This window comes from Kogia breviceps, chromosome 13 (genome assembly GCF_026419965.1).
Source record: "Kogia breviceps isolate mKogBre1 chromosome 13, mKogBre1 haplotype 1, whole genome shotgun sequence".
NCBI lineage: Eukaryota > Metazoa > Chordata > Mammalia > Artiodactyla > Physeteridae > Kogia > Kogia breviceps.
The window spans coordinates 59,411,077-59,438,615 of NC_081322.1; the positions used below are offsets into that span (position 1 = coordinate 59,411,077).

The 27,539-nt window shown below is 37.2% G+C and overlaps 1 protein-coding gene across 7 annotated transcripts in view; it reads right to left on the bottom strand.

Annotated features, from left to right (window-relative positions):
- Positions 1-27,539, bottom strand: part of ARHGAP18 (Rho GTPase activating protein 18) — a 188,806-nt gene that overhangs the window by 22,610 nt on the left and 138,657 nt on the right. For all 7 annotated transcript variants that reach the window (XR_010836038.1, XM_067010739.1, XM_067010738.1 and 4 more), the window contains 6 exons: positions 24,321-24,499; positions 14,035-14,200; positions 11,764-11,855; positions 7,186-7,263; positions 3,500-3,659; positions 1,265-1,347 (listed from right to left, as the gene is read on the bottom strand). Coding sequence is in view for 6 of the 7 variants with exons in the window: in XM_067010739.1 (XP_066866840.1) it covers positions 1,265-1,347; positions 3,500-3,659; positions 7,186-7,263; positions 11,764-11,855; positions 14,035-14,200; positions 24,321-24,499 (758 nt within the window). In the remaining variant the exon portion in view is untranslated. The remainder of the gene's footprint in view (positions 1-1,264; positions 1,348-3,499; positions 3,660-7,185; positions 7,264-11,763; positions 11,856-14,034; positions 14,201-24,320; positions 24,500-27,539) is intronic.

Sequence of the window (27,539 nt, forward strand, 5' to 3'; positions counted from 1 at the left end):
TCATCAACTGCTTCAGCCAGAAAAGTAGAGTATTAACATTCATTCCAGGGCATGGAATTCGCTCACCTAGCTTCAGTTCAGGGAGTCTTAATGAGGTACAGAAAGACATTTCCAAGATTTACCAACTGGTGGTTTTGTTTTCTTGACAGGAAATTTTTTTGACATGGTTTTTTTCATTTTAAATAGAAAGAACCATAGGGGGTAAATGGGCAAGGGTTTCACCCTTACCTGTATAAAAAAATTTTTTTTAAGGCAACAACAAAACGTAAGGGAGATGCTCTTTCTAAATTATATTTTTAAAATTTCTCTTTTTCTTTTACAAAAGTTTATAATTAAACCTTCTCTACTCTATAAATGGTTGCATTAAGGAAAATTAATCAATGTGGAACAATCCACTGATTATTATGAAAGCCTCTGACAATACATAGTAAATGGTATTTAATCATACAAATATCAGACCAAATCACTTTTAAATGATGATATAAATCAGAAACTCAGGGTAATCCATTAGAGAAATAACTAGAATTTATTTGAGTTGGTCTATCTTTTGGCTAACCAAACATTTCAAAATCATCATTATAACATTTCAAACTCTACTGCTTGCAACTACAAACAAATGTAACCTTTTTAGGCAACAGTAGGCTACATTTGATGAGCCTTAGGATTTTCTTTTTTTTTTTTTTGTGGTTCGCGGGCCTCTCACTGTTGTGGCCTCTCCCATTGCGAAGCGCAGGCTCCGGACGCACAGGCTCAGCGGCCATGGCTCACGGGCCCAGCCGCTCCGCGGCACGTGGGATCCTCCCGGACCGGGGCACGAACCCGCGCACCCTGCATCGGCAGGCGGACTCTCAACCACTGCGCCACCAGGGAAGCCCAGGATTTTCTTTTTAAACATTCAATTTTCACCTTACTAGTATATGCTCACTAGATAAAATTTGGAAAATGCAGGAAAATAGAAAGAAGAAAAAACCAAAATGCACCCATGTTTTTATTAACAAATGAACCTCAATCATCTGTTTTGGTAGAAGAAATGTTATAGTTGAAAAAAAATCAAAAAATCACCTAATGATACTATTAACATGACTCACCTGGTTAATAAATTAATAGAGTTAAAGAGTTTCACCATCTGCCCTTAAAAATAGGTCTTTTCCTTATAGACAACTACTAACATCTCCACGATAACATCATTTTGTTTTGCCACAAATAATGAAAAATTACTCTGTTTAGTTCTGAGGGATATTTAACATAAGTGAATCCAGCTGACCTTGAGTGTGTCTCTGTTTGCATCGGGCAGGAGGATGACAAGAAGGTTCAAAGCCTGTAGTTGTTGCTTCTTGGTTGGAAGATCTGCAGACAGATTAAATACATCTGAACGCTTGTCTTTACCAAACATTTCTCTTTACTTTCTTTTTCCATTTTGTAAGAAAAAAGTTTTTTGGCATAAACATCACTGTGAAATGTGAGACACAATGCCTAAGCAGCAAGCCTTGTTGGGAGCGTGTCTGGGGGAGATCAGGAGAAGCAGCTGTTGCTATAGAGCTTTCTCTCTCTCAGAATGCTCACTTCCAACTACGAGTGTATGACGGGCAGCCTTATGTTTGCAGACACACAACAGTGCTTTGGAAGTAATTTTAACTTCCGCATGATAATTATTCCCCAGTGTAAAGACATAGGAGATCAGGCCATCTATGATACGGGGTCAGGGTGGACCTGCAACAGTGAAGTTTGTTTGGTATAATGGTGAGTGAACAAATTACGTGATGTACATGGTAAGAGCCCATCGATTCCAGCAGGAATATGTAAAACAGAGACTAGAACACAATATTTGTTCAATAAATGTTTGTGGAATGAACTAGAAGACCAACCAGCAATGAAAGAGTACATTATTTTCATTGATACTTCTTATTTTCAGTAGCCCTTACCCCATTAGGTAATACTCATGGATATCTGCAATCATTCTGGCGTTTGTTTTTCAGGTATAAATTTGGTCCTTCGATCCACATCCAAGGAATATATATGCAAAACAGCACAACTTAACCATTAAAAAAAATATTTTAAACAGATGATTTCAGTCATGTTTCCCTAAAAATTCCAAATAAATGCTATGATATGAGATAACCCATGGGAAACATCTCAATATGACATGCTTTAAGAATAGCCTGGAACATAATGGAATAACATTCAGCCATTTAAAAAATATGAAATCTTGCCATCTGCAACAACATGGATGAAACTTGAGTGGATTACGCTAAGTGAAATAAGATGGAGAAAGACAAATACCCTATGATCTCACTTATATGTGGAATCTAAAACAAAAACAAAGACAAAAACAAAACAGCTCATAGATACAGAGAACAGATTGGTGGAACAACTTGAACCACCATAGGTAGTGGGGATCGGGGGGAAATGGGTGAAGGGAATCAAAAGGTACAAACTTCCAGTTATAAAATAAATAAGTCCTGGGGAAATAATGTACAGCATGGCAACTATAGTTAATAACACTATATTGCATATTTGAAAGTTACTAAGAGTAGATCTTAAAAGTTCTCATCACAAGCAAAAGTTTTTCTGTAATTATGTATGGTGACAGATGTTAAGTAGACACATTATGATGATCATTTTGCAATATATACAAATATCGAATCATTATGTTGTACATATGAAACGAATATAATATTGTATGTCAATTATACCTCAATTTAAAAAAAAAGAATAGCCTGGAACAGTTCTGGTTGACACTTTAGTTCAGCATAATCATTAATAGTGCCTCTCTTTTACTCTCAAAAGTGTTCCAGTTTGGAACTTAAAGTATGGTTTGGTCACTAGAATGTGGTGACAGCATTCTTCCCTTTTTTGATGGTATCTATGACTAAAAGGTATAATTATGCCAGTACAAGAACCTCATCAGCTCTCTCTGTTCACTGGAAAGGAATTGAGAACCACTCGAGACATTCATTTGGAGCTTGCCTAAGACCGCAAAATGGAAAGACATGAGAAATTTGCTGCCCCCTGACCAATGAGGCAGCCAAATGATTTGTTCCATGTTTCTGCATGACAATTTCAGAAGTTAATTTTTCAGGAAATAATCACAGACTCTGCCATATCTCCTTGTGCTTTTATGATAACTGTTAATCCACAGCTTCTCCAGTAAGTGTTGCTTTTAACACTTGGAAAGAAAAATGTATCACAGAGCTTACATGATTCATTCTATTAAAAAAGAAATGTGAAGTTTCCAGGTTTTAACACGAAAATATGTATATCGTATTGCTTGAAGGGCATGCAATTAATCCGTACGCAAAGAGAACATTCTATTATCTATTTACTCAGAGATGTATATTTATAAAAGAAAAGGAAAATATCACGTGGCATTTGAGTACTCACTGACATCAGTGAGTAAATATGTCTATCCAAATATACCTTTGCAATGCAAAATATCATTAAAGCAATTAATACGGGTGGCACCAGCACAAGGACCCCTTCAAAGAGAGATGGCACTTACTCTGGACAGCCTGAAAGGCTTTGAGATATTCTACACTGAGCAGTGGCTGGGGCAGCTCCCGGATGAAGAGCTTCAGCAGGCTGGCGGCATCATGCTGCTTCACACTTTCCCAATTAAAAGTCCCTTCATAAAACTTTGCTTCCAGTTCTTGGCAAAGATTCTGAAAGGCAGAAGTGAGAGAGAAAAAAAAACTACCAGTAAGTGCGTGTTTTTTTTTTTTTTCCTGCTGAGACTGATATACTTCCCACTTTATAAGAGATTCTACTCTTTTGAAAAGACATCTGAAAATACTAAAGGCCAGCACTTCTCTATTACTCAGAAAAATACTACTCCTCCCACCCCAAGTGTACTTCACCAATGAAAATGATCCCTAAGGCCCCAAATTCTGAAACTTTACACATTTTCCTGGACATGCAACAAACCTTAAGCAGTAAAGGCTGAATTAAAAGATTAGTTAAAACAGCCTTTACATTTGGGGGCTTTACTTAGATACTATAATTTTTCACCAACTTTTAAAACATCATTAAGAAAACAAGTCTATGTTTTAAATTATTTAGAAGTATGTTAAATAACAAAATACATAATCAATCTCTGGACCTAAAGCAGAAGGCCACCTCTGGGAAATGGAAAACCAAGTTCTATAGCAAATGAGGCACGAAAACACATCAGTATACCTGTCTTAAATGCACAGGCTGTCAGTGATCCAGCCATGCTGCTGCCCGCTGCCAAAAGCAGCTGGAGTCCTTGCAGAATTAGAAATACCTAGTTTATTTACCTCAAGGACTCTACAAAATTTTCCAGACAAATTATTAATAATAAATCAATTTCGTTTCATAATTACTATCTTCTATATGCTTTTTCACTGTGGCATAAATCCTATTATGTTAGAAATCCTTCCAAGTTTCTGTCACTTCCTTCTAATATTTGAAACTTCTCCCAAGGAACATTCTTTGTTTTTCCTGTAAGGTTAACTTATTACGCTTTCCCTTCCCAACACAATTCCATCCTCTACCCCAATTACTTTTGTAATTGTTGAAATACAAAAGGTGGACCCAGAAATTGGGGGTAGGGAAAAGAAAGGTGGAAGGAGAGAGGGATGCGAGAAGATGTGGGGGGAGGGAGGGAAGGAAGGAAGGAAAGGAGAGAAGGCCTGAGGAAAAGGGAGAAGGGGAAACGGGGAGAGAGAAGGAAGGAGAGGGGAAAGAGCAAAGAGAAGGGAGGGGGAAGGAGAGGAGGACAGAGGGGGAGGGGAGAGGGGGAGGGAGGGAGGAGAGTCCAAGAAATGTGGTGGGGAGGGGAGAAGAAAGACAACCCAAAATTTTGCACATTATCTTTAAATTATTTATAACAGACCAGCTGCTGCATCATTCAGTCTGTGACAAGAGGCTGTGTTGAAGAGTTGAGCCAGATGGATCCACTTAATTGACCTTCTAAGAAAGTACACAGAGTTGAACTCATTCCTGCCAGCTATCTGGTCAAAATGTAAAATCCCCATTATATCCACTCTTGTATGGCAAAGTAAACGTGCTTATGACTCTTGTGAGTTGGCCGTCACATTCTGCTAATGTGGGCCATGAACAGTGACCTGAGAGGTGGTATTCTTGCTGAGATGGGTAATATGAAGTCACGTTCCTGGTTTCTGAGGGACTCTTGCTCTGTAAGAGAATGTACTTCTCAACAGAACTCGTCTCCCAATCACACACAATGTCCCTGATGGACTGGTGGTGAAACTGCCGCAGGTATCAGCAAATGAAGTAAGACAGTGGCCACGTATCAAACTTACAAGAGCACGAAAACAGTTTCAGGGACCTCTGTGCACCAGACAGCAGACCCAGGGGACACAAGCTGAATGACATTTGTGAGCAGGGTATATATCAGGTTACTCAAATCCTATTAAACTGAGATCACTATGTAGTAAGAGGCAAGTAGGCTGAAACTGTCCACCTAAATTGAGGAAGCTTATTGAAATCAGCAGGTGATGCAAACTGTGGAACCTATGAACAGTAATCCAGTCCTGGACGCATCACAGCCACAGTCACAGGCGAGGAGAGTGTACAACCACCAAGAGTCATTTCTTCCCAGTCCAGCTCTAAAGATGTCATACACAATATATCTTAAGGAAATCAACAGAGAATATCTCTTCCCCCATCCTATTTTTTCTTGGATTTACAAATCCAGGACGACAAAATATTGGATGTGGGCAGCAATGAGTGTTATCTTTGTAGAGCTGGAGCTGAATTTGGAAGATAAGGGTAAAGGAGGTTGTTAATGACCGCTAACCAAAAAGTTTCCCTGGATAAATTTTCCAGATAGAGCTACAATTCCAAGTATGTGGCCCCTGTACAATGCAAAACCCTGTGGAGGCATACGAAGTATGCATCATCTGTGGGGTAATTCTACTTGTACCATGCGTTCATTGGATACTTTATTCCCAGGAGTTGGGGAGCAGAGAAAGGAGGAAGGTACACAGCATCTATGGACAGTGGGAAGGAAATGTCATCTTTTTTTTTTTAAATAAATTTTATTTTATTTATTTATTATTGAAGTATAGTTGATTTACAATGTTGTGTTAGTTTCATGTGTACAGCAAAATGATTGTTATGCATATATGTATAAATTAGGTTCTTTTTTAGATTATTTTCCATTATAGGTCAAGATGGAGTATAGCTCCCTGTGTTGTACAGTAGGTCCTTGTTGTTGATCTATTTTATTTTATTTTTTTTAACATCTTCATTGGAGTATAACTGTTTTACAATGGTGTGTTAGTTTCTCCTTTACAACAAAGTGAATCAGTTATGCATATACATATGTTCCCATATCTCTTCCCTCTTGCATCACCCTCCCTCCCACCCTCCCTATCCCACCCCTCTAGGTGGTCACAGAGCACAGAGGTGAACTCCCCGTGCTATGCGGCAGCTTCCCACTAGCTATCTAATTTACATTTGATAGCGTGTATATGTCCCTGCCCCTCTCTCACTTCGTCACAGCTTACCCTTCCCCCTCCCCATATCCTCAGAGAAAAGAAAGCAGGGGAGGGAGATAGGGGACTCCAACTGGGAAGGCTGGGAATCCCCTTGTCTCTTTCACAAGCCGGACTCAGGCTACCCTTGGATCCAGTGAGCCAAAGAACTGTAACAGTCAGGAGAGTGGTTTAAACAGTCTCATTTTGCCAGCTCACTAAGACTGATAATGTAGGGGGACTAATGTCAAGTCTCCTACTCTGCTCACCTGGTGGAGTTTATCATCCTGCCCTTTAAAAAAAAAAAAAAAAAAAAACACAAAACTCAATTGCTGTTACTCATGCTGACTAAATCAGTCACCAGCCCGCCCTTAATGTTTTGACTCACCATGTTCTCTTTTCATCAGAAGGACAGAACTACCCTTGTCTTTTGCTTGTTTACTTTTGTTCCTATTTTACATCTACACAGTAGAGAGATTAAAATCATGTCTCTTTATTTATCACAGTAATATTACAGGTAATAGGGTGATTTTGAAAAAAAAATCAAAACTTACAAAAATCAGAAGAGCCTGTAGAAAAAAACTAAATATAAACTGAATATTAAGAGGGTTTTGGTCCATTTTGTCTTCTAAAATGGGAAGACGGGGCAAGGAGGACAAGTTGGCTTTTAAAATACAAAAATATAATTAAACAAACAAGTTTTAGATGAGTGGAACCAAGAAATTACCTTGATTCGAACAGCAGCTCCAGGTATCCTTAAGAGGCCTTCGGTTTCCAAACCTCCCTCTTCAATGCGAGAAATCAGCTGCGTATAAACAGAAGAACGTTCTGAGTTTGGCATTCTTAACAGGTACAGTGCCAAATTTAACAACTATTTCATATATAAATAAAGGAAAACTGATTACAGTGACACGTAAACTGGATTTCACGAAGTTTTGAATGCTATTGCACTACCACTACCCATCCTTTAAGCCAATGCATGCCAACACTCTAGTCGTAATTTAGAAAAAGTTGGGTCCTTTGGAAGAAAAGTGTATAATTTCACACAACAGCTGTGCTATCCCAAACAGACACTGACCCACGTTCATTGTTTCAAAGCAACTAAGACCATGCATTTCTTCTGCTTTTTCAGAAACACACGTTCTGCAATCAAATAAATCTTAGGAAATTCTAGTATTTGCGTATTTACATCCCTTTTTTAGTTTGTTCAAAGAAAGAATTATTTATGACATGAAGGAAAAAACTTTGCAAATATTCCTTTTTAGGCTTTAAGCTTTTGGTGGTAAACTTAAATTAAAAATACAGTTCTTGTATAGGGCTTCTAAATCATAGCCAATGCCTGATGAATACCTACAGATCTCTCTATCTCCAGAACCCCATTAAAATAACAAAGGTTGTTTGTTTGTTTGTTTTAAAACAAAGCAGAAACACACAAGAAGAGGCAAATGGAGAAACTACAATGAAATAACACTGCATGCCAGGAAGATAATAAAAGAAGTGGTCAGTTTCTTGGCAGACTTCCAACTGGAATGTGCATTCCCTGGGCAGTACACAAAGGCTTTTTAGGGGGCACTCTGCTATTTTAAAGAAATCAATTTCTTTGTCCTCAGTTTAAATATAGGATTTCCTAGCATCATATAGGTTTTCCTTCCTATCACCCATTCCCCTCCTTTCACAATTGCCTTCTTCAGAAAGACAAACCTACTCTTCACTCAGCCCCAAACTTACTATAATACTCTCTGCATATTCTAAGGCATAAAATCTTCCAGAGTGCCAAAATAATGTAAAATTTTAATTTTTTTTTTTTTTCAGGGAAACCTCCTTTAATGATTTACCAAGGCTCTTCCAGCACATAGGCACTGGAAGACAGGGCAATTTTTCTTTAATGACCCCACGTCTTCTATCCCTGCATTAGGGCCAAAGAATGCACTGATCTTGAGGGAGTCAGGTAAGAGTAAAGCAAAGAGTAGTCTGAAAATTCTCCCAAAGATTTATTATTAACTGAAAAAAGAAGCATCTTTGACCAAAGCAGTACATGATTTTAAAACATTCAATTGGAATGATTTCTAAGACATTTTTCAAGTTACACTGGATAAAAACCCACAGCAAAAATCTTTACATGAATTATTTTAGATTAGATGAGCATTATTTAATAAAGTATTTAAAACCAAATTTATCAAATACCAAGCAACATTTATTCAATGTACATGTAATTTTTGTTTTATTTCATCTTATAAAATGTTTAAAATGTTATATTAACAAAAAATAAAATCGTATGCTAGCTAGTAGCTGGACCAAATTAGTTTTTAGCAGTATATGAATTTTGCTTTTATTAAATACACAGAAAATTTGATGATTTCTAAATAACTGAATGAGAGTAATTTCTGCATTCTTATATTTGAATTCTTTTTATTATTCTCTAATGCTGAATACCAGCATTCTCTCTCTCTCTCTCTCTCTCTCTCTCTATATATATATATATATATATATATATACACACGTTGTCTAAAGGAATGCCAGGTGTTTTCTCATATTTCTCACTTTGAAAATAATATATTTTTTGCTACCACATTATATTGCCACTATTAAAATACAAATAATGCTTTACAGCTTTCTTTTTATTTTTAAGACTTAAAAATGGAGAATAACTATAATGATCTATACATTTTAATCATGCTGCTTTTAGTAATTTATCTTATAAGATACACTGTAAAATTTATCAGTAATGTTCATAGGCTTTCCCCAAATAGATAATACATACTTACATGAATTTATGAACTAATGAATTGAAGTCAGACATTTTTGATACAAAGTATCTTTGATTTGGCTGATTAGTTTGACGGTGAAAATAGGATTTGCTAATTTGGCAGAATTTTGCCATAGATAAAAATTAAGAATATTTCTTTTTCCCCAACCCTTTCTGAGAATATGGTTTAAACAATGTGCCTCTAAGTAGGGAAAAAAAGAAACATATCATTTACAGATTTTAGATAAGCTTTGTAAAAGCCCTTTTGAGGTATATTTCTCAATAACTGAGAAAATGTAATCCTCTAAAGAATGGTAATAAGAATTTTTGCAGGGGCTTCCCTGGTGGCGCAGTGGTTGAGAATCCGCCTGCTGATGCAGGGGACATGGGTTCGTGCCCCGGTCCGGGAAGATCCCACATGCCGCAGAGCGGCTGGGCCCGTGAGCCATGGCCGCTGAGCCTGCGCGTCCGGAGCCTGTGCTCTGCAACAGGAGAGGCCACAACAGTGAGAGGCCCGCGTACCACAAAAAAAAAAAAAAAAAAAAAGAATTTTTGCAAATCAGTGGTTTCCAATTCTTTCCTTTCTACAAAGTTAACGGAATACCTAATTGAGTTGTCAGCTGATAAATCAAAAAATATTTTTCATGATAGATCACTGATTTTTTTGCTTATAGTTCAGAGGGAATGCAAACAGATGAGTGTTATCTAATAGAAAACTCTGTATGTTCCCTTTTATTTTTTATATGAACCAAAAACCTTTAAGGCTCTTATCCAATGACTTCAAACTAGTGGGCAGTCTGCGCCTCCAGAACGCTGAAGCAACCAAACGTGTAAAATAACTAACTAAATAAAAACGAAAACAATTTCAAGAGAAAATGATAAGGGGCTGGATCCAATCCTGGGCCTGATCAGGAGGCAACAGTGACTTCTGTTAAGACCAAAGCTTACTCTTCGCTGATGTGACAGTGAATCTGATGTGTCAACCTGGCTGGGCTACAGTGCCCGGTTGTCAAATACCAGTCAAACACCAGTCTAGATGTTGCTGTGAAGGTATTTTTAGATGTGATTAACGTTTAATCAGTAGACTTTGAGTAAAGCAAACTACTTTCCATAACGTGGGTGGGCCTCACGCAGTCAGCTGAAGGCTGTAAGAACACAGACTGAGGTTCCCCAAAGAAGAAGCAATTCTGCCTCAAGACTGTAACGCAGAAACCCTACAGGAGTTTCCAGCCTGCAGGTTCTGGACTCGACACTGAAACATTAACCCTTGCCCGTGTTTCCAGCCTGCTGGCCTGCTCTACATAATTCAGACTTGCCAGGTCCCACAACTACAGAACTCAATTCTTTAAGATAAACCTCTCTAGATAGATAGAGAGAGAGGCAGACAGACAGACAGACAGAGATAAAATCTCCTATTGGTTCTGTTTCTCTGGAGAACCCAAATACACTTGGAAAGGATCCCACTGAGATCCCTGCTTTGTCCATGTTGTATAAGTAACTCGCACCTTTTACCGCCATTAAAAGAATTTGAATATATGGCCTACGTTTGCTAGCATCTCTCTGTTTTCACAGACACCACTGACAACTATCCACACAGACACAGGTTCTGCAGGCAATGACTGGCAGAAGCTGTTAAGCAGAACAAGCTGTGTAGAACAAAGTCCATCAGGAGAAACACCGAGACACAGGTTTGGATGTAATGGCGAATATGAGGAATGAAGAAGTCAGAGCTTAGTAGGTAAGACAGTAAATGACCGTCTTGGAATAATGGAAGAATTAGTGCCAGGCAGACTGAGCTTGAGTATTGAATGAGTTTGCTGAGCCAAACAACAGTGAAAGTTCCCACCACCATTCTTGCTACCCCAGAACTTTCAGAAACTGTGAGATGCCTGGGCTGCTGCAAAAATCCACATCTTGGGTAGCCCCCAACTGATTTGATCTACCTTCCTCATGGGCATGCTCTGTCTTTTATCAAATGGAATCTGTGCTTCTAAACAGTGATGGCTCAGAGGTTAGACTGAAGTTTTTATATTGTCATAGATAACTGTCTTATGAATAACTGAGTGTTGACTACACAAGTGAATTCACAGTTTAGCAATCATTTTCTAATTCTACTTTATGGTTTCTTTGCCTACTTTCGAAGTAGGCACTAGTAAATTGAATTGGACCTCCTCATTGTAAATAGGAAAGCTTAGAAAAGACATACAGGCGTGAAATATTCATGAAGATTCAATTCCCTAGAAATTTACCAGCAGTTCCCACTCCTATGTATTATAGAACTGAAATCTCAATTATACAAAGCCAGCTAATATAAGACAGAAAAATGATGCCAGGTAATCACAGTTACAAGTAATAACACTGAAACCATCACCATGAAATAAAAAGTATAAGCCCTTGAAACAAATTTGTTTCCTGAATAGAAAAATCAAAGTATAAAATAAAAGAGCATATCAACTGGAAAACTATATTAGTATGAATGCAAAAAGGAAAAAAAACAAAAACAAAACACTATTAGCTCAAGTATGTTCTCTCTATGCTGACCCATTCAGGCCTACTTACTTTTTGAAATATCAAGGGTATTCGAGTTCCTGGTACTTTCTTCTGATCTTGTTCTAACAGTACTGTCAATGGAACATAAAAAAGGCCAGAATCTGCAACAGAAAAAAAAAATTTCTTCACTTTCATCAACCTATAAAATATTAATGCAAAAATGTTAAGGCTTCAGATTCCTGATATTGTCACTCGATCCAACCACTATTTGTTGAGCACCTAAGTGAATGACTGAGTGACACTGTCTACCAATTAGGTGAACACAACCTAACTGGAAAATTCTGGCCCTGCCTTATAAAGCAATCTAGCAAGTAAAGACAACTAAACAAATGATTACAAATCATCATCAAAATAATTAGAAAAGTATAAACTGTTACATATGAGAAATGGAGTGCTGTGGGAGTATGCAAAATATGCAAATAATTTACTAAATGTAATCAAATTAAAAGTTCTGGCTTAAAACAAGTATCACTCATCTCTTCCATACTTAACTGACATTCAACATTCTATTGAATACAATACAGCAAAATATAAATATTTGCTTTTTGAGAAATCAGCCAACATTATGAGCTTCTTCTACAAATGTTTTCCTTTAGAAAATACAGTAGATACTTGGTCTTTGTGAATTTAAATTTGTAGTTTTATATATTTGGGAATAACTCCAGAAGAAATGACAGGTAATAATTTATAATTTTTCTAAATTAAAATTATATGCCTTCAGTCTGATGTGAGCATAGCTTCTCCCCAGATCCTCCTACCCAACACCCATCACTGAGTGAATAGTTAGCTCAGAAGTGTAACACACATAATCAGGGGAGATATAAATCATTTGTGAATATGGAACGGGGGATTATCCTGTGATGTGAAAATAGACATTGGAAACTGTGACACTCAATAGAGATGACATTCAGCAGAATGCTAGTAATCCAGTAAATAACTTTTAGTTTAGGAACTAAGAAAAATGTGATCTTTAAGAATGTCAAGTCTAGTTTATAATGTAAGATAAATATCTTAGATAGAATACAAAAATATAAAAAAGATGGAAAGAAAATCTATTATATTAATAGTGATACTTTTAATGGGAATGGCTAAATATTTCTCTCTCTGCTAGGAGGCAATTCTAAAACATAAAATTAAAAGACCTCTTTAAGCCACTTTTAAAGTCTTGAACACTGAGTCACAACTATTTAAGTTATATTTCTATTTTGTATCTGGAAGACTTTGTGATGAGCTTCTGAAAACGCATCTGAAGTCTTCATTATCTAAAATGGACTTGTGGAAAACCAGAACTGTTTGACTCAGAAATTCACCATCCCAAGCCTTAAGCTAAAATACTCACTCAAAGGAACAGAACACAGAATGAGGTCTTCTGGGGCCCAGCATGGGAGAGAGGACCTGAAGGGAAGGTACACTTCAATCCTACAGAGAAATTGCCTCTAAAACTTAAACCAGGTGAATACTTGTCTTTGCTATTGTTACCATAGCAACTCAATAATCCCCATTCTTGGTTTCTCTTTAAGAGATACCTTTGAAGTTAAATGAGATGTCAGAGATTCCTAAACAGAAAAGCTTTGTCAATAGAAAATTATCTGCATTTCCAGACAAATAAAATCTTGGAGAAATCAGAAACTGAGAAGGTGTCTGTTCTCTATCTTATTATAAAAAATAAAGTCTATTTATATAATGGGTAAAGCAAGCTGCTTACAAAGGAAAAAAAAACTACACATACCTGTGAGGAGCACAATTTAGTGATATTGTGTGTCACAGTCACATTATTTTCTTAATAGACAGAAGAATATTTTTTGCAGAATAGTTAAAAGTAGAATGCAAATGAACAAAGGGACAGACTACTAACTGCCTATGTATTTGCCACCAAATAAATAAGCAAAAGTAATCAATCAGGATTAACCATCTTAAAGTCATTTTTCAAGATCCAGTTTTAGAAATAAGTAAGTGTATGTACCAGATGTTTTTAAATACAGTTTTAAAAGGAGAGAGCATTTGAGTTAAGAATCCTTGATTCAGAATTTCCTTCTAATTTCCTTCTATGATAATTAAATATTTGATTATGTCTTTATTTTCTATAATCAAGGAGACAGTGCATTTTTATCAAGTTACAAAAATTTTGAAGGGAATGTTTTAGAATCTGAACTTCAGATGTATTCATGTGTTGGTTTATTTTGTAGGCATTTCCCACTCCCCAGAAGAATACTTCTAAAAAGCCAAGCTCATTCTTACTACTTCAGGAGTAAACCCAACTGTTTTTCATTTCAAAATTACCTTTTGTTTTGATCTTCACAGCTTTTAGTTGTTTCAGTTCAACACCCAATACATCATAGAGGGCGGTCAGCTCAATTAAGGCTAAATGGCAAACTTTCTTCATGTCCTGGGGCGCCAGGTCACCAATCTTGGTGGTGCCTGTTTTGTCTTTTGGCAATCTGAAACTCTAAAATAAATACCATTAATATAGGAAGGATTTACAGTATCTAACCCATTTTTTAATGAAACACAACAAAATTGTTAACTATAGAAAGAAGTTATCCTCAGAGTGGTGACAATGAAATTGGCAGAATTGCTCCAGGTAGAATGAAGAACAATCCTGTTGTAATGATGATTCCTAAACCTGCAGGGAGTCAATATGTGAAGTCTGACAAACGACGAACCAGATCATGTACTAGGAGTGTGAATACCAGTGGCCAAGAGAACAAGAGACGATAAAAACCAAAGGAGAAAAAAAAAAAAAAAACTCGAGTTAACTGACCTTCAAGAGCCAAGAAAGATTAGAAGTCAAGACAAACCATGAGGAGGAAGAGGGAGAGGAGGTGGGGAGATGAGAAAAAGTAGGAGCAACCACTAGTGTGTGCCAGGTACCCTTCATATACATTGTTATTCACTGTTATATACGTAATATATGGCATTATACATACAATATTATATATGCAGATATATGATATATATAGTAATATTGTCATAAAAATCCAAATAACGCAGGTACCGAAGAAGGGCTGTATAGCACTGAGGAGAGGGGGAGAGCAGAGGGGAGACTGAAAGCAGGACTTTAGAGCCAGGATGCCCACCAGTCATCTAGCTACTGCCTAGCTGTGTGTGACTTCTGGCAATTCTTTAACCATCCTTTCTGTAAAATGGGAGGAAGAAAGGGGGAGGGAGCTGGGGGAGGGGGAGGAGAAAGAGAGAAGGGAAGGGGGAAATGGAAGGAGAAGGGGAAGGGGAGGGAAAGGCGTGAGGGGAAGAGGGGAAGGAAGGGGGGAGGGGGAGGGGGAGGGGGAGGGGGAGGGGGAGGGGGAGGGGGAGGGGGAGGGGGAGGGGAAAGGCCACCTAATTCAGAGGGCTGTTGTGAGGTTTAAATGCCTGGCACTTCCCAAACACTTCTATGTGATTGCTGCTACTATTACTTTCACCACTGAATAAATAAACTGAGACTTAGATATACCATTATCACAGGCAAATAAGTGGTGTTTTTGTTGTTTTGTGCCTTTCTCAAATATTAGCTACTACATATTCAGCCTCTTTTAATTTTAAATATATTAAAATAAGAAAAACAAAATAAGAACATGAATTTCTCTAACGTATTTACTACAAATGACAGTCCCATTGTATTTACCAATTACTAAAATAACGATCATTCTCTAATAGTTTGATAAAAATCTTATGATGAAGGTTACATCTCTTGGGTTTGTCTTTGATTTCCTAATTTACTGGCCAAGGATATTCAACTGATTCCCTTTTATTCCCTTTACTTTGCTCATTTTTGTGCCATATCATTAACACTTCATAGTCTAAAAACTATTGCAAAAGACGTGTCCTAAAGTAGCGGTTCTCAAGGTGTGCTCCAGGGAGCCAGAGAGGTGCCCAACACTTTTTTCAAGGCATCTAAGAGGTCAACACTATTTTAATAATTAATACTAAGACATTATTTGCCTTTTTCACTCTCATTCTCTTATGATGCACAGTGGAGTTTTCCAGAGTTTTTACAAGACATGTTATTGCCAACAGACTGAACGCAGAAGTAGATATGAGAATCCAACTAACGTCAACTCAAGCCAGACATGAGAGAGTTACTCAAACGAAAAACCATGGCACACTTCTTAATAATTTGTTTTAGAAAATATGCCTATTTTGCATTAAAATGTTATTTATGTTCACCATAATACTAATATATTTTAAATGGGTTAACAGTTTAAAATTTTTGCAATTTTAATTTCTCATATGGTAAATATCCATGGGTATAACTGACATAAAGAAAAGCTCTCCCGCCTCACATACACAGTATTTTTAATTATTTATCAAGAGAAACTTTTCCTTAGTCTACTTATTCAGGTTTCATAGCTCAGGAACACAGGTCAGTGACCAACTTCCATGGAACTCAACCCAAAGAAATTCTTTACATTCCAAAATCACTTTGTACCAGCCTTCATCGTCTCCTCAAAATCTTCCATGGGATCGTAGCTTCCGTAGAAATCTGTGTATGCCTTCTTTCTTGGGTCAGCCAGAGCAAACACAGAGAGCTGCAGTCCCCAGGGAGACAGCGAATGCTCCAACAGTAATGAAACCACATTCTTGGCCAGAAAGCCATGTGTCTGAGGTTTCATCAGAGCGCTGGAAGCTGTGGCAGTTATTCTCCTCAACACCAACATCCTTCCTGACTGATAAGACAAAAGCTTTTCGAGGTCCTCAACAATTTTTAAGAGCCTAAAGGGGTTATAGGACCTAAATGTCTGAGAGTCACTGTCCTAGAGCATTTCCTAAAACCTACAACTTTTGGCAGTTGGGCAGCTAATTCCTTTCAAGCAAACTCAGCTCCAAGAGAGAATCTTCTAAAGTTCTCCACAGAACCTCCTACAGAACCTTCTTTGGAATCTGCTATAGTCTCAAGAGAGTCCACTATAGGAGAAAAGAAATCTTTCTTAGCTTTTTGTAATATTTTTCCCTACGAGAATATTAAAAGAACAGCAGTAGATATCATTAATATGCAACCAAAGTGAATTTCCAGCAAAATTTCCAGCATTAATGGTTCAGTGCATAGGGGTTGAGAATGAGAACGTGCAGCCAGATATCACAGCCTTTGACGTTTAACTTTTATTGCAAGGTAAGACAAAAATAATACTCATCTTTGATAAATGGTTTGTCATTCTATTCTGCAAAAGTTCCAACAGGATAAATATTATTACAGTATATTCCAGGTTGGGAAACTGAGGTTCCTTAAGAGACTAAAAATGCCCACATAGCCAGTGTTATAAGAAGGCAAATTCAGACCTTCTAAATCCTAAATTCAGTGGCCATTCTTCTCTGCTCCACGTTCCCTGCCCCCCACAGCAGGCAGGGAGGAATCTAGGTTGATCGGTGTTGATGTAGGGCTGTGAACCCCGCAGGGACAGGAACCATGTCTTAATCACCTCTGTATCCCTGCTATACCACAGCCCTGACACACTGTGGGTGTTCTGTCCCAGTGTATTCAATGAATGAAGACACACACTAGACAGGGAGGAAAGCACAGAATCAAGCTCAGTGAGGTACAGGGTTACTGGCCTGATGCCCCCCCAATTTTCTGTGATTTGTACAGAGCTTCACTTTTAAAATCACACAAAACTCTTCCCATTATTTTCTCGCCTGGCCCCAGAGTTCTGCTAATTGCTTTTGTTTTCTGAAGGGCTGAACCAATCCCATTTACCAACCATTTATTAATTTTAAAAAAGCCCTAAATGCTGCATTAAAATCAGTTGCTTTTGCTGTAATAAGTCAAACACATGTAATGTAATTATTTAAAGCATTACCCAAAGTAAATGTGTAAAGAAACCTGAAATATTATTAGTTCAAACATTGGATTTACCTAGCAATATGTCATGAGCTTTATTTATTTATTTATTTAACATTGTGCTTAATGAAAGGAGTTAGTTCTTTATCCCAATGTTTAATTCATAGCAGCGGCTTTAAATATTTATGAAGTTTCACATCGTTTTTGTTTAGTTAATAGACTGGATGGTTCAGTTCGTTGGCTAAGAGAAGGCAATGCGATTTCAGCAGAAGAAAAGCTCTTCACCTTTTGAAAAATGTGCTTTAAAAAAGGAATGAAATAAAAATTTTCAAAAAATGTAAGGTCCTTGGCTCCCATGCATTACCATAAATTAATCAGGCAGCTCACCCAGGCTGCACCCCTCTTCTGTAGGCCTTGAGGTACGAGGGGCCCGTTAGACACTTTACCAGTAATGATGGACTTGACTTCTTCACTCATCAAGTCACTCCAGCTTCAATTCAGAAAGCAAGAGAATCTCCTCTTACTTGGTCAATTTCCACAGATGACTTCTTATCATCTGCTAGGAAATTCATTTCTTATCTAAGATTCATCCATGTGTAAACATGTGATTTTATTAGTGTTTCAGTCATTGTCATCCTAGGGACTGACTACTTTTCTAGATAAATGAAGTTTTAGAGAACTTCAAATTTACAGTTTTTAAAATTTCTTTACTTTTTAAAATAGAGAGCAAGAATCATAATTTAAACTTTTCGTGGCAATTCGGGATCATGATCCTACACACCTGTTTTTGCATTGTGTACAAATGCGTGTCTGCCTCAGGTTTTCAGCCTCCTCACCCTGTCCTAAACTAACATTTCTTTTACTGCCCTCCTGCTTCCTCCAGAGATGTTCCATTTTCTGACAAACTCCCAACCTGAGCCTCCATGCAAGTTTTTAGCCTTCAACATGCACTGAGCTTTGTTACCAGACAACCAAAGTTGCCATAAAACATGAATTTACTTAAATTAAACATAATTCAGTAAGAATCCAAAAGACACTAAATAAAGACTTCAGAAAATATAGGCATGCATCTAGAATATAGGCTTCACCATAGTTATCATTTCAAAGCTATGATCTTAAAAACTGCTAAAAAAAGCCTTACTGTTTTTAGTCTCCCAAGATAGGATAAAGGAGTGCTATTAAATTTCTATTGTATATGAAGGACTCAACAAACCAGAATCTTATTTGTATAACATCCAAGCTATCCTGAAGAAGTTGTCAGTAGCACCGATACAAGGACACTTAAACTCACACCTAAATTAAATGCTCATATACCTTGCGGGCACATGTCATCATGATCTTCCAGAAAAAACTCCAGCTTCAAAAGCTTAGTCACTGAAGCCAAGCCTTAGCATGCCATGTAATCTCTCTAACCTGTTTTTTGTATGAAAAAGAATCATAATATCTACCTCATAGAGATCATTTGATAAATGAATGAAATAATTACAGAGAATACTTTCTAAGATATCATGGGTACACAAAAAACAATAAGTAACAGCTAAATTTTCATCTTAACACACATTAAAGGTTATAAAACCTGATCTCCAAATTTAAGAGGAGAAATTTGAATCTGCTGTGAGAGATCATAAAGAATTAACAAAGACTGCTCAATGCCATAAGAAAAAGGAAGTGAATGTAAAATGAGGTCAACAGAGAACAATGTATTACATAAAGCCTACTGCTTATTTACAGAAGCAGGAGAGCATGGAGTAGAAATGGAATTTGAGGTTTTATCTGCTTAGACTCTCACCTCAGTGACAAATATAAATATTTACTTCACCAATCATGCTGATGACCTGTAGAAAGCTTACAGTACGTGCATGCCTTCTAGAAGATATACAAATAAATAAATGGTTGTATAGATGAACTGAAGCATATATGCATAAATAAATACATGGAGGGGCTTCCCTGGTGGTGCAGTGGTTAAGAATCCGCCTGCCAATGCAGGGGACATGGGTTCGAACCCTGGTCCAGGGAGATCCCACACGCCATGGAGCAACTAAGCCTGTGCACCACAACTACTGAGCCAGCGTGCCACAACTACTAAAGCCTGCACGCCTAGAGCCCATGCTCCGCAACAAGAGAAGCCACCGCAATGAGAAGCCTGCACACCGCAACGAAGGGTAGCCCCCACTTGCCACAACTAAAGAAAGCCCACACACAGCAACGAAGACCCAACACAGCCAAAATAAATAAATAAAAATTAAATTAAAAAAAAATTAAAACAAACAAATACATGGATACATTGACAATAACTATCAAAAGCATGGCATCTTAACAGTTTAAAGAATGATTTTATAAATTTTATCTAATGTAAGTTCACAAACAGGAAAGTACTAACAGTAAAGCTAGATACTGAGCTAGACCCCAAAGCATGGGATAAGGCTTCCTTGATAAACACGGAACAACAGAGGGGTAGAAATGGGAAGGTCATTTTAAGCTTGGGGCACAACGTGAATAAAATCTAGAAAGTAGGTGAGCAAAAATGAGTTTGTTAAAGAATAAAATGAGAGAGGAAGTTTTGTCTTTAAGTTTCTGAATTAAATTCCTAGTTTATTCCACTGTTTGAATCAACTACTTAGAAGTCAACAAAGTCTTCATCTTGTTTAATTAGACTCTACCATCCTTCACATAAACCCCCTTCCATCTGTTGAGATACAGAGATATAGATGTAAGATATAGATATGAGATATAGATATAAGACCAGCACTTTTAAAAGATACTTTAGCTAAGGATGGTCTGGAGCCTGGATCATCTCTTTAGGCCACATGATGCATGCATACTCCTTTACTTTCCCCACTAGGCGTAAAAATAGATTCTTAAAAATATATGATAAAGCCTGGAAACCACCTAGATGTCCACCATCAGGTGGCTGGTTAAATAAATGGTGATACATCCTCACAGTGGGGTACAATGTATAAATAAAAAAGAATAAGAACTATTTCTCTCTACTACTATGGAGTGATCTCCAAGACATACTAAGTCAAATATAAATAAACAAACAATCAAGTGTGGCGTGCAGTGGGCTACCATTTATCTAAGAATGGAAGGATAAACCATAAAATTAACAGAAATTTACCTGTAAGGTAAATTTACCTGTAAAGGGCAGGGAGAGAAGAGGGTGATGGCTCAAGTATAGAGGTGAGACTTCTGATACACCTTGTTTTTAATTCTGACTTTTGGACCACTCAAATAATTTACATGTTTACAGAATAAAATTAAGTTTCAAAACAGCAATCTCTAAACATTGAATATGAAATGAAACTAATTAACCCAACCAGGTATGCAGTTGGTGACATAACCATATGGAGAATCACTATCCTAAACAACCTAAAGCAGAGTAATTTGATTATTACAGTCCTTTGGGGATGTACCCCAAGGATACAACCAACTGAGGAAAAGAAAAACAAGTTTAAAGTGTTTTTTAATAATCACATTGTTGATATGCTGTGCACTAATGGAGTATAAAACACATAAATAATTATGTGATATTCTAATTATATTATCTGCTGTATCCTGAAAACCACTATTCTTAGCACGGAAGAAAGAAGACACAGATGTACTTCTGTCCTCTGAAAAGGCTTTAAGCTATGACCAACTCAGAGAAGGGAACATTCCTAGTGTCTTGAACATAGTCACAAAAGTGTATTTCTACTAAATGGAATCAGAGTTTCTTGCAGAAATAGACAATTCCAGGTCTTAAGCAGAAAATATACCAGAAACACATGAGAAATTTTCTCTAGGGTCATGTCATATACGTCTACATCCATGAGTTAAGATACTATTTTTATAAGAAAAGTAAAATAAAACAACACTAATTGGTCACTAATGAAAGATGCTAGGGAACAACAACAAAAAAATTGAAAACTGGTAAATGAAAGTAAGAAGTAACCCATTCGAGAACATTTTTCTTAATAGAAGTACTCAAATTAATAAAGGAAAAAAAGAAATTAGAACATCATTTTGTAACCATTCATAAACAAATGGATCCAAGCTTTGATCAGCAGCAGCTGCTATTTCACAAAAGAGAAAGACAACCAGATATTTTTAATCTCTTGATACATGATCACATATGAAGTAGTCTTGACCAAAAAAGGAGCCTGAGTCTGATCAATCTAGAGTCAACCAATTTACGAGAAGCAGAAGAACATGGGGACAGAAGAAGAAACTTAATAGCCAGGTTTCTTCAACAAACAAATTTTGAGGGAGGGAGAAAGGGAGGAATGGAAGAAAGGATAAGGAAAAAGAGGGAGAGTAATGAAATAAGGGAGAGGGGGAAGGGAAGGAGGCAGAGAAAGAGAGAGACACAGAGACAGGAGGAGGGAGGGAGGAAGGGATTACAAGTCTTGAAAGGCATTATCAACCAACTGCAATGTATGAACCTTATCTGGATCCTGATTCAAACAAACTGGAAAAAAAAATCATGAAATTTGCGATTCAATTTGAAATTTGAACACTGATATTTGAAATTAAGAATTATTAGCAATTTTTAAGGTACAATAAAAGTAATATGGATATATATTTTTAGGGGTTTTTTTTTTTCATTTATTTTATTTATTTACTTTTGGCTGCGTTGGGTCTTTGTTGCTGCGCGTGGGCTTTTTCTAGTTGTGGCGAACGGGGGCTACTTTTGTTGCGGTGTGCGGGCTTCTCATTGCAGTGGCCTCTTTTGTTGCGGAGCACAGGCACTAGGGAGCATGGGCTTCGGTAGCTGTGGCGCACAGGCTTAGCTGCTCTGCGGCATGTGGATCTTCCCGGACCAGGGCTTGAACCCGTGTGCCCTGCATTTGCAGGCGGATTCTTAACCACTGCGCCACCAGGTAAGCCCTGGATAGGCTTTTTTAAAAACCATCTTGGCCTTCCCTGGTGGCGCAGTGGTTGAGGGTCTGCCTGCCGATTCAGGGGACACGGGTTTGCGCCCCGGTCCGGGAAGATCCCACATGACGCGGAGCGGCTGGGCCCGTGAGCCATGGCCGCTGAGCCTGCGCGTCCGGAGCCTGTGCTCCGCAACGGGAGAGGCCACAACAGTGAGAGGCCCGCGTACCACCAAAAAAAAAAAAACAAAAAAAAAACAAAACCCTATTTACCTTTTTGAAACACATACTGAAATATTTATAGATGGCAAAATATAATTCAGAGATGTGTTTCAAAATAACACAGAGTAGGGAACTGGTTGGGGGTATGTATAGGACAGGACTAGTCATGGTAAAATGAATGTTGGGGCTAAGTGGTGAGTATTGGGGAGTTCATTATACTATGCTTTTTAACTTTTGTGTGGTGAAATCCTACAAAATAAGTAAATGTATTTTTTTTTCTTATTAGTCATCCATTTAATACACATCAGAGTATACATGTCAATCCCAATCTCCCAATTCATCACACCACCACCACCACCACCACCCCTCCGCTTTCCCCACGTGGTGTCCATACATTGTTCTCTACATCTGTGTCTCAATTTCTGCCCTGCAAACCAGTTCATCTATACCAGTAAATGTTTTGTTTTTTTTTTAAATATAAGACATTCGGTAGCAATGAGAACACTCAGTACACAGAAGTTGGTTTCTAAACACAGTCTGCTACTGAAAAAACAAGGACTCCTTGAAGAAACAGATTCCTTCTAATCTGAGGGGAGAAAAGTACAAGGTGAGCCTGGAACATCTTGTACTAGAAAGCAAAGGAGTAAAAGAAGGAGGACATGTTAAAATGGCGTAGGAACCAGCTTGAAGGGGGCTCCCTTTTGTCAAATCTGGGTAAATTTAAACGTCAAAGAAAAACAATAATGAGTTATAACACACTGAATGAAAAAAGGAAGTTTTTGAATAGTGATATTCAAAAACAAAAAGAGGAAAAGGGAGGAAAAGCACTATTATGGAAGATTGCCAGCCAATCAATATAGAAGAAATAACAGAATGAGAAAATCACCATTTCTCAAACACCAGTCTAATTATTGTTTCAGGCAAGGATTACAAATGCATGGTGAAGCCACTGGGCGGTAGGTTATTACTGACAGGATATTCCCTCAGTCTCAAGGATCGCAAATGAGTATTAATTGTACATAGGAAAAGGTATCTTTATGATGGGGAGATCTGGTGAATGTCTCCTTAACCAAGTGGTCAAAATTCCATCTCCAGTAAAGGGACCATGTGATGTCATGCCCCTCTTCTGATGATGTAATGAGAGGCATAAACATCATCTAGGCAGTGGTGTGACCAAAAATGTTTAATGTGAATTCAGTCACCAAGAACAGACAAAATCAGAAATTTGATTTAGACTCTTCAAAATATTAAAGAAAAATCAAGCGATCTGATTTAGATTTAAGAAACCAAAAAAATATGACATTAAATGCAACACATGACCCTCGTTTGAATCCCAGGTGGGAGTAAGGGAGAAGCTATTGATATTAAGGACAATATTGACAATTGGGAACATTTTAATATGATCATATATTAAAATATAATTATTGTTTTAATGTTCAATTTCTTAAGCATTATAACTGTGTTTTGTTTTGCATGCCCTTGTTAGGCTAAAAAAAATAAGTGAGTATATGTCTATAGTATAACCTATACATAGATAGATAGATAGATGTAGAAAGAAAGTAAAGGTTGTACAATGTTAAATGGATCTACAGGAAGGCTGTAGGAGTGTATGCTATACTATTCTTTCAACTTTTCTAAGGACCTAAAATTTTCCAAAGAAAAAGCTGATGAAAAATACACTCTGATAATGAATGACATCTGAATAGTGTATTACGTACAGGTAACAGGGCATCATCTCCTTTGCTCCTCTGGATTTTCTCTCTGGAGCTCTCTTTCTGATTGACAGCTTGCTCTGCAAATGATACCTCCAGGTTGATGTCTGTTTCAGAGGCAGGTGCCTCTTCAGGCACCAGTGGGGTCAGCTCCTTTTTGCCAACAACTAGGCTAGATGCCTGATCTGGGAAAAAGACAAAAGATTCAATTCATGTGCTTTGGCTACTTCTTTTTTTAACTTCTAATACATTCAACCATATAAACCTTTGGGAAAAGTACTATTTACTATAAGCAATAATTAACAGTTATTTTAATAGTAAAAAGTATACTCAAGGAATTTGACCAATGGTGCATGGAGGCGTAGAGGAGGGAAGGTGGTGACGAGAAAGCCAGAGTTGAACTGTGGAATCTTTCCCTGAGGTCACAATTCTTAGACTGAGTCCAGTTCCAAAACATTGATGGGTGATCTCAAGCTCTGAATGAAAAACCTCACAAAAATTTAGTAGACTTAATCTTGCTTTATTTTATACTGGGAGAGTAAAAGCAAAAAAAGGAGAGAATGAGGTTAGTTTTACTCTCTCTTAAAACTATGATACACCATTTAATTTCCTCATAGTGGAACAGATTCCTGAAAAAGATTTCTTCCCTGCCCTGCATGTCCTTTCTGGAATATTACCTACATATCATAGTAAAAATTCCCAAACAAAAGTCAGCATCGACAATGTGCACTGTGGCAGTCAGCTCTGGAGGTACCTGGTACCAGAACCAACAGGTTTTGCACCAGATTATTACAAAGATTATAATAGCTCTCTTACAGCTATAAATCTAGTGAAATAAGTTCCATGTATTTACATCAACAGTTTATAATAAATTTAACATGTTTTTCTTGGTTTGTTTGTTGTTAATCCTCCAGGAAAAAAATTAACACCTGAAAACTTATTTGCTGAAAATGTCAGCTTTAAGCTTGGAAGAAAATACTTCTAAATTTGGCTATTTGATAAGTTTTTGGTTTTTAACACAACTCACACTAGAAAAAAACCTGGCATCAATGACAGGATTACTGTTATTTTCTCATTGCAGACCTTTAATTCATGGTGGGCAGCTCTGGATTACATCAGTAAGCTTATATAGTACATTCAAAGGCTTATATACTAACACAGCAAGGTGATGGAGGGTAAAGTAAATTTTAAAATTTAATAAATATGTCATATATACGTATATTATTAAAAGTCTGATGCCTTCAGAAAATGTATTTGTATTATCTTCTATATATTTTCTATACTTATAGTCATTTAAGTCAAAAACACACAGAAAAATTGTTTTGCTCAAAAGAAAATACGGATAAATCTAAATCTAGACTTTTTCCCTCTCATTCAATAAGCAGTGCGGGCTTCATGGTTGTAGGACTTGGGTAGTGCTCGGTGGGGCCCCAAGCTGGGTTTAATGCTCTACTGTTGCCGTCTCGCAATTTGAACAAGAAGCCCTACATTTTCAGTTTTCACTGGGCCTTGCAAATTACATAGCTGGCCCTGGTCACATCTCACAGTTAAGAAAGTACGTAAAATCGACCCATGTGAATTCCAAAAATAAGAGAAAATTTTAAGCTCTTTGATTGCATTTATCTGCTGCCATCTATGCCACATTATGCTTTTCCAACAGCCTGTGACAATTTTTTTTTTTAATTAGGATAACTAGACCTCTCTCCGATTAATTTTTAAAGTATTAACTTAAATGTCAAAGCACAATTTGAGTTTTATATTCCCATTGGTTTACACTGCTTTATGTTTTACTGTGAATATGTATGTTGGTTTCCTAGGAAACCATTCTAACAGAAAAAAACTGATTAGCCATTTTCTTAAATTAGAAGCTACCTTTCTAAAAGCTGAGTGTTTATGGACAAGAATGTTAAAATGACTCCCTTTTCTCCTTAACAGCCCCATGTCAGAGCTGCAGTAAATACCACCTCCCTACACACACAAACAAATGTTCTGTGCTGAATTCAAAACTGAGGAGAAGAATTATAATTAAGTTAGAATACATTTAAAACATATGAAATTCCTCCAAAAATTGGCAAAAATAAAAAACACAATATAGAAAAGGCTTAAGGATCAAATGGTAACTCCAGTTAAGGCAGATAGCAGGAAAAACAGTTTCAGGGGTGATAAAGAAGCACTGCTAAAAGAAATAGATAGTTAACTGATTAATAAAAGCATCTATGAATCAATTATCTACTCTCAAAGAGAAACGTTAACAGAATGCTGAGATAAACCTTTTGGCTCTTAAAACCCCAAAGTGTAAATAATATAATTTATTTAATCTATTCTCCTTCGGTTTTTAAGTGGGTAATAGCATTGAGTTACAAATATTTTACAAAACTCAAAGTTTTTCAATTGTCCCAAACAATCCATATCTTTATTTTAAAAAATAATTTCCGCTCCTCCTTGGAACTCGGAAAAGAAAATATACATAACACGAAAGTTTTAAAAATTATTTGGGCATTATCAGTATTTCTAAATGTATGTATTAAACACTGGCCTTTCATATACACAGAGCTGTATAATCTGATGAAAAGTTAAGATTGATATTTAGCAGTAGATTAATTTGAAATGCAACAATGCTTGCAATATTAAAATTTTATTTTTCATTTAGAATACGTAACTTTGATTGAACATGCATAAAAGCCTAAGTGTAGGGAAAACATTTAAAATAGACTACGTAGCTCACACTTACAGATTTCAAGTGGAAAGAGCTCCACTTTTGAACTCCAGACAATATTTTCCATGCATTTCATTCAGAACCTTTCAATGTTTGCATAACACTGGTTAATTCACTGGCTAGCAAAAGAGCATGGCATTGGCCAGAACAGGTGCAGTAGTAAATACTCAGTGACTTGGATGGCATTATACACATTCTCTTATTATTCTGACTGGAGGCTCTATGCCCACTTCATAACATTCCAGCAAAAGCAGATGTAAATCAGGCAGCAAGTTTGTCACATTCCACTCGGCTGCCGCAAGCTAGGCTGGAAGGGACTGCTATAATGAACTTGTCTTCCAGAACTTCTGTTTATATAGCCTACATCACCATCTCTGGCAAAGGAGGAAAACACCAAGAAAGGACAATGTTTTCCTCAGTATTCATTTAGCAATTGCCAGTCGCTCTTCCCCAAAGCCCAAAGCATACTGATATTGGCACAAAAGGTTCATCTGTCTCTCTTAACGACC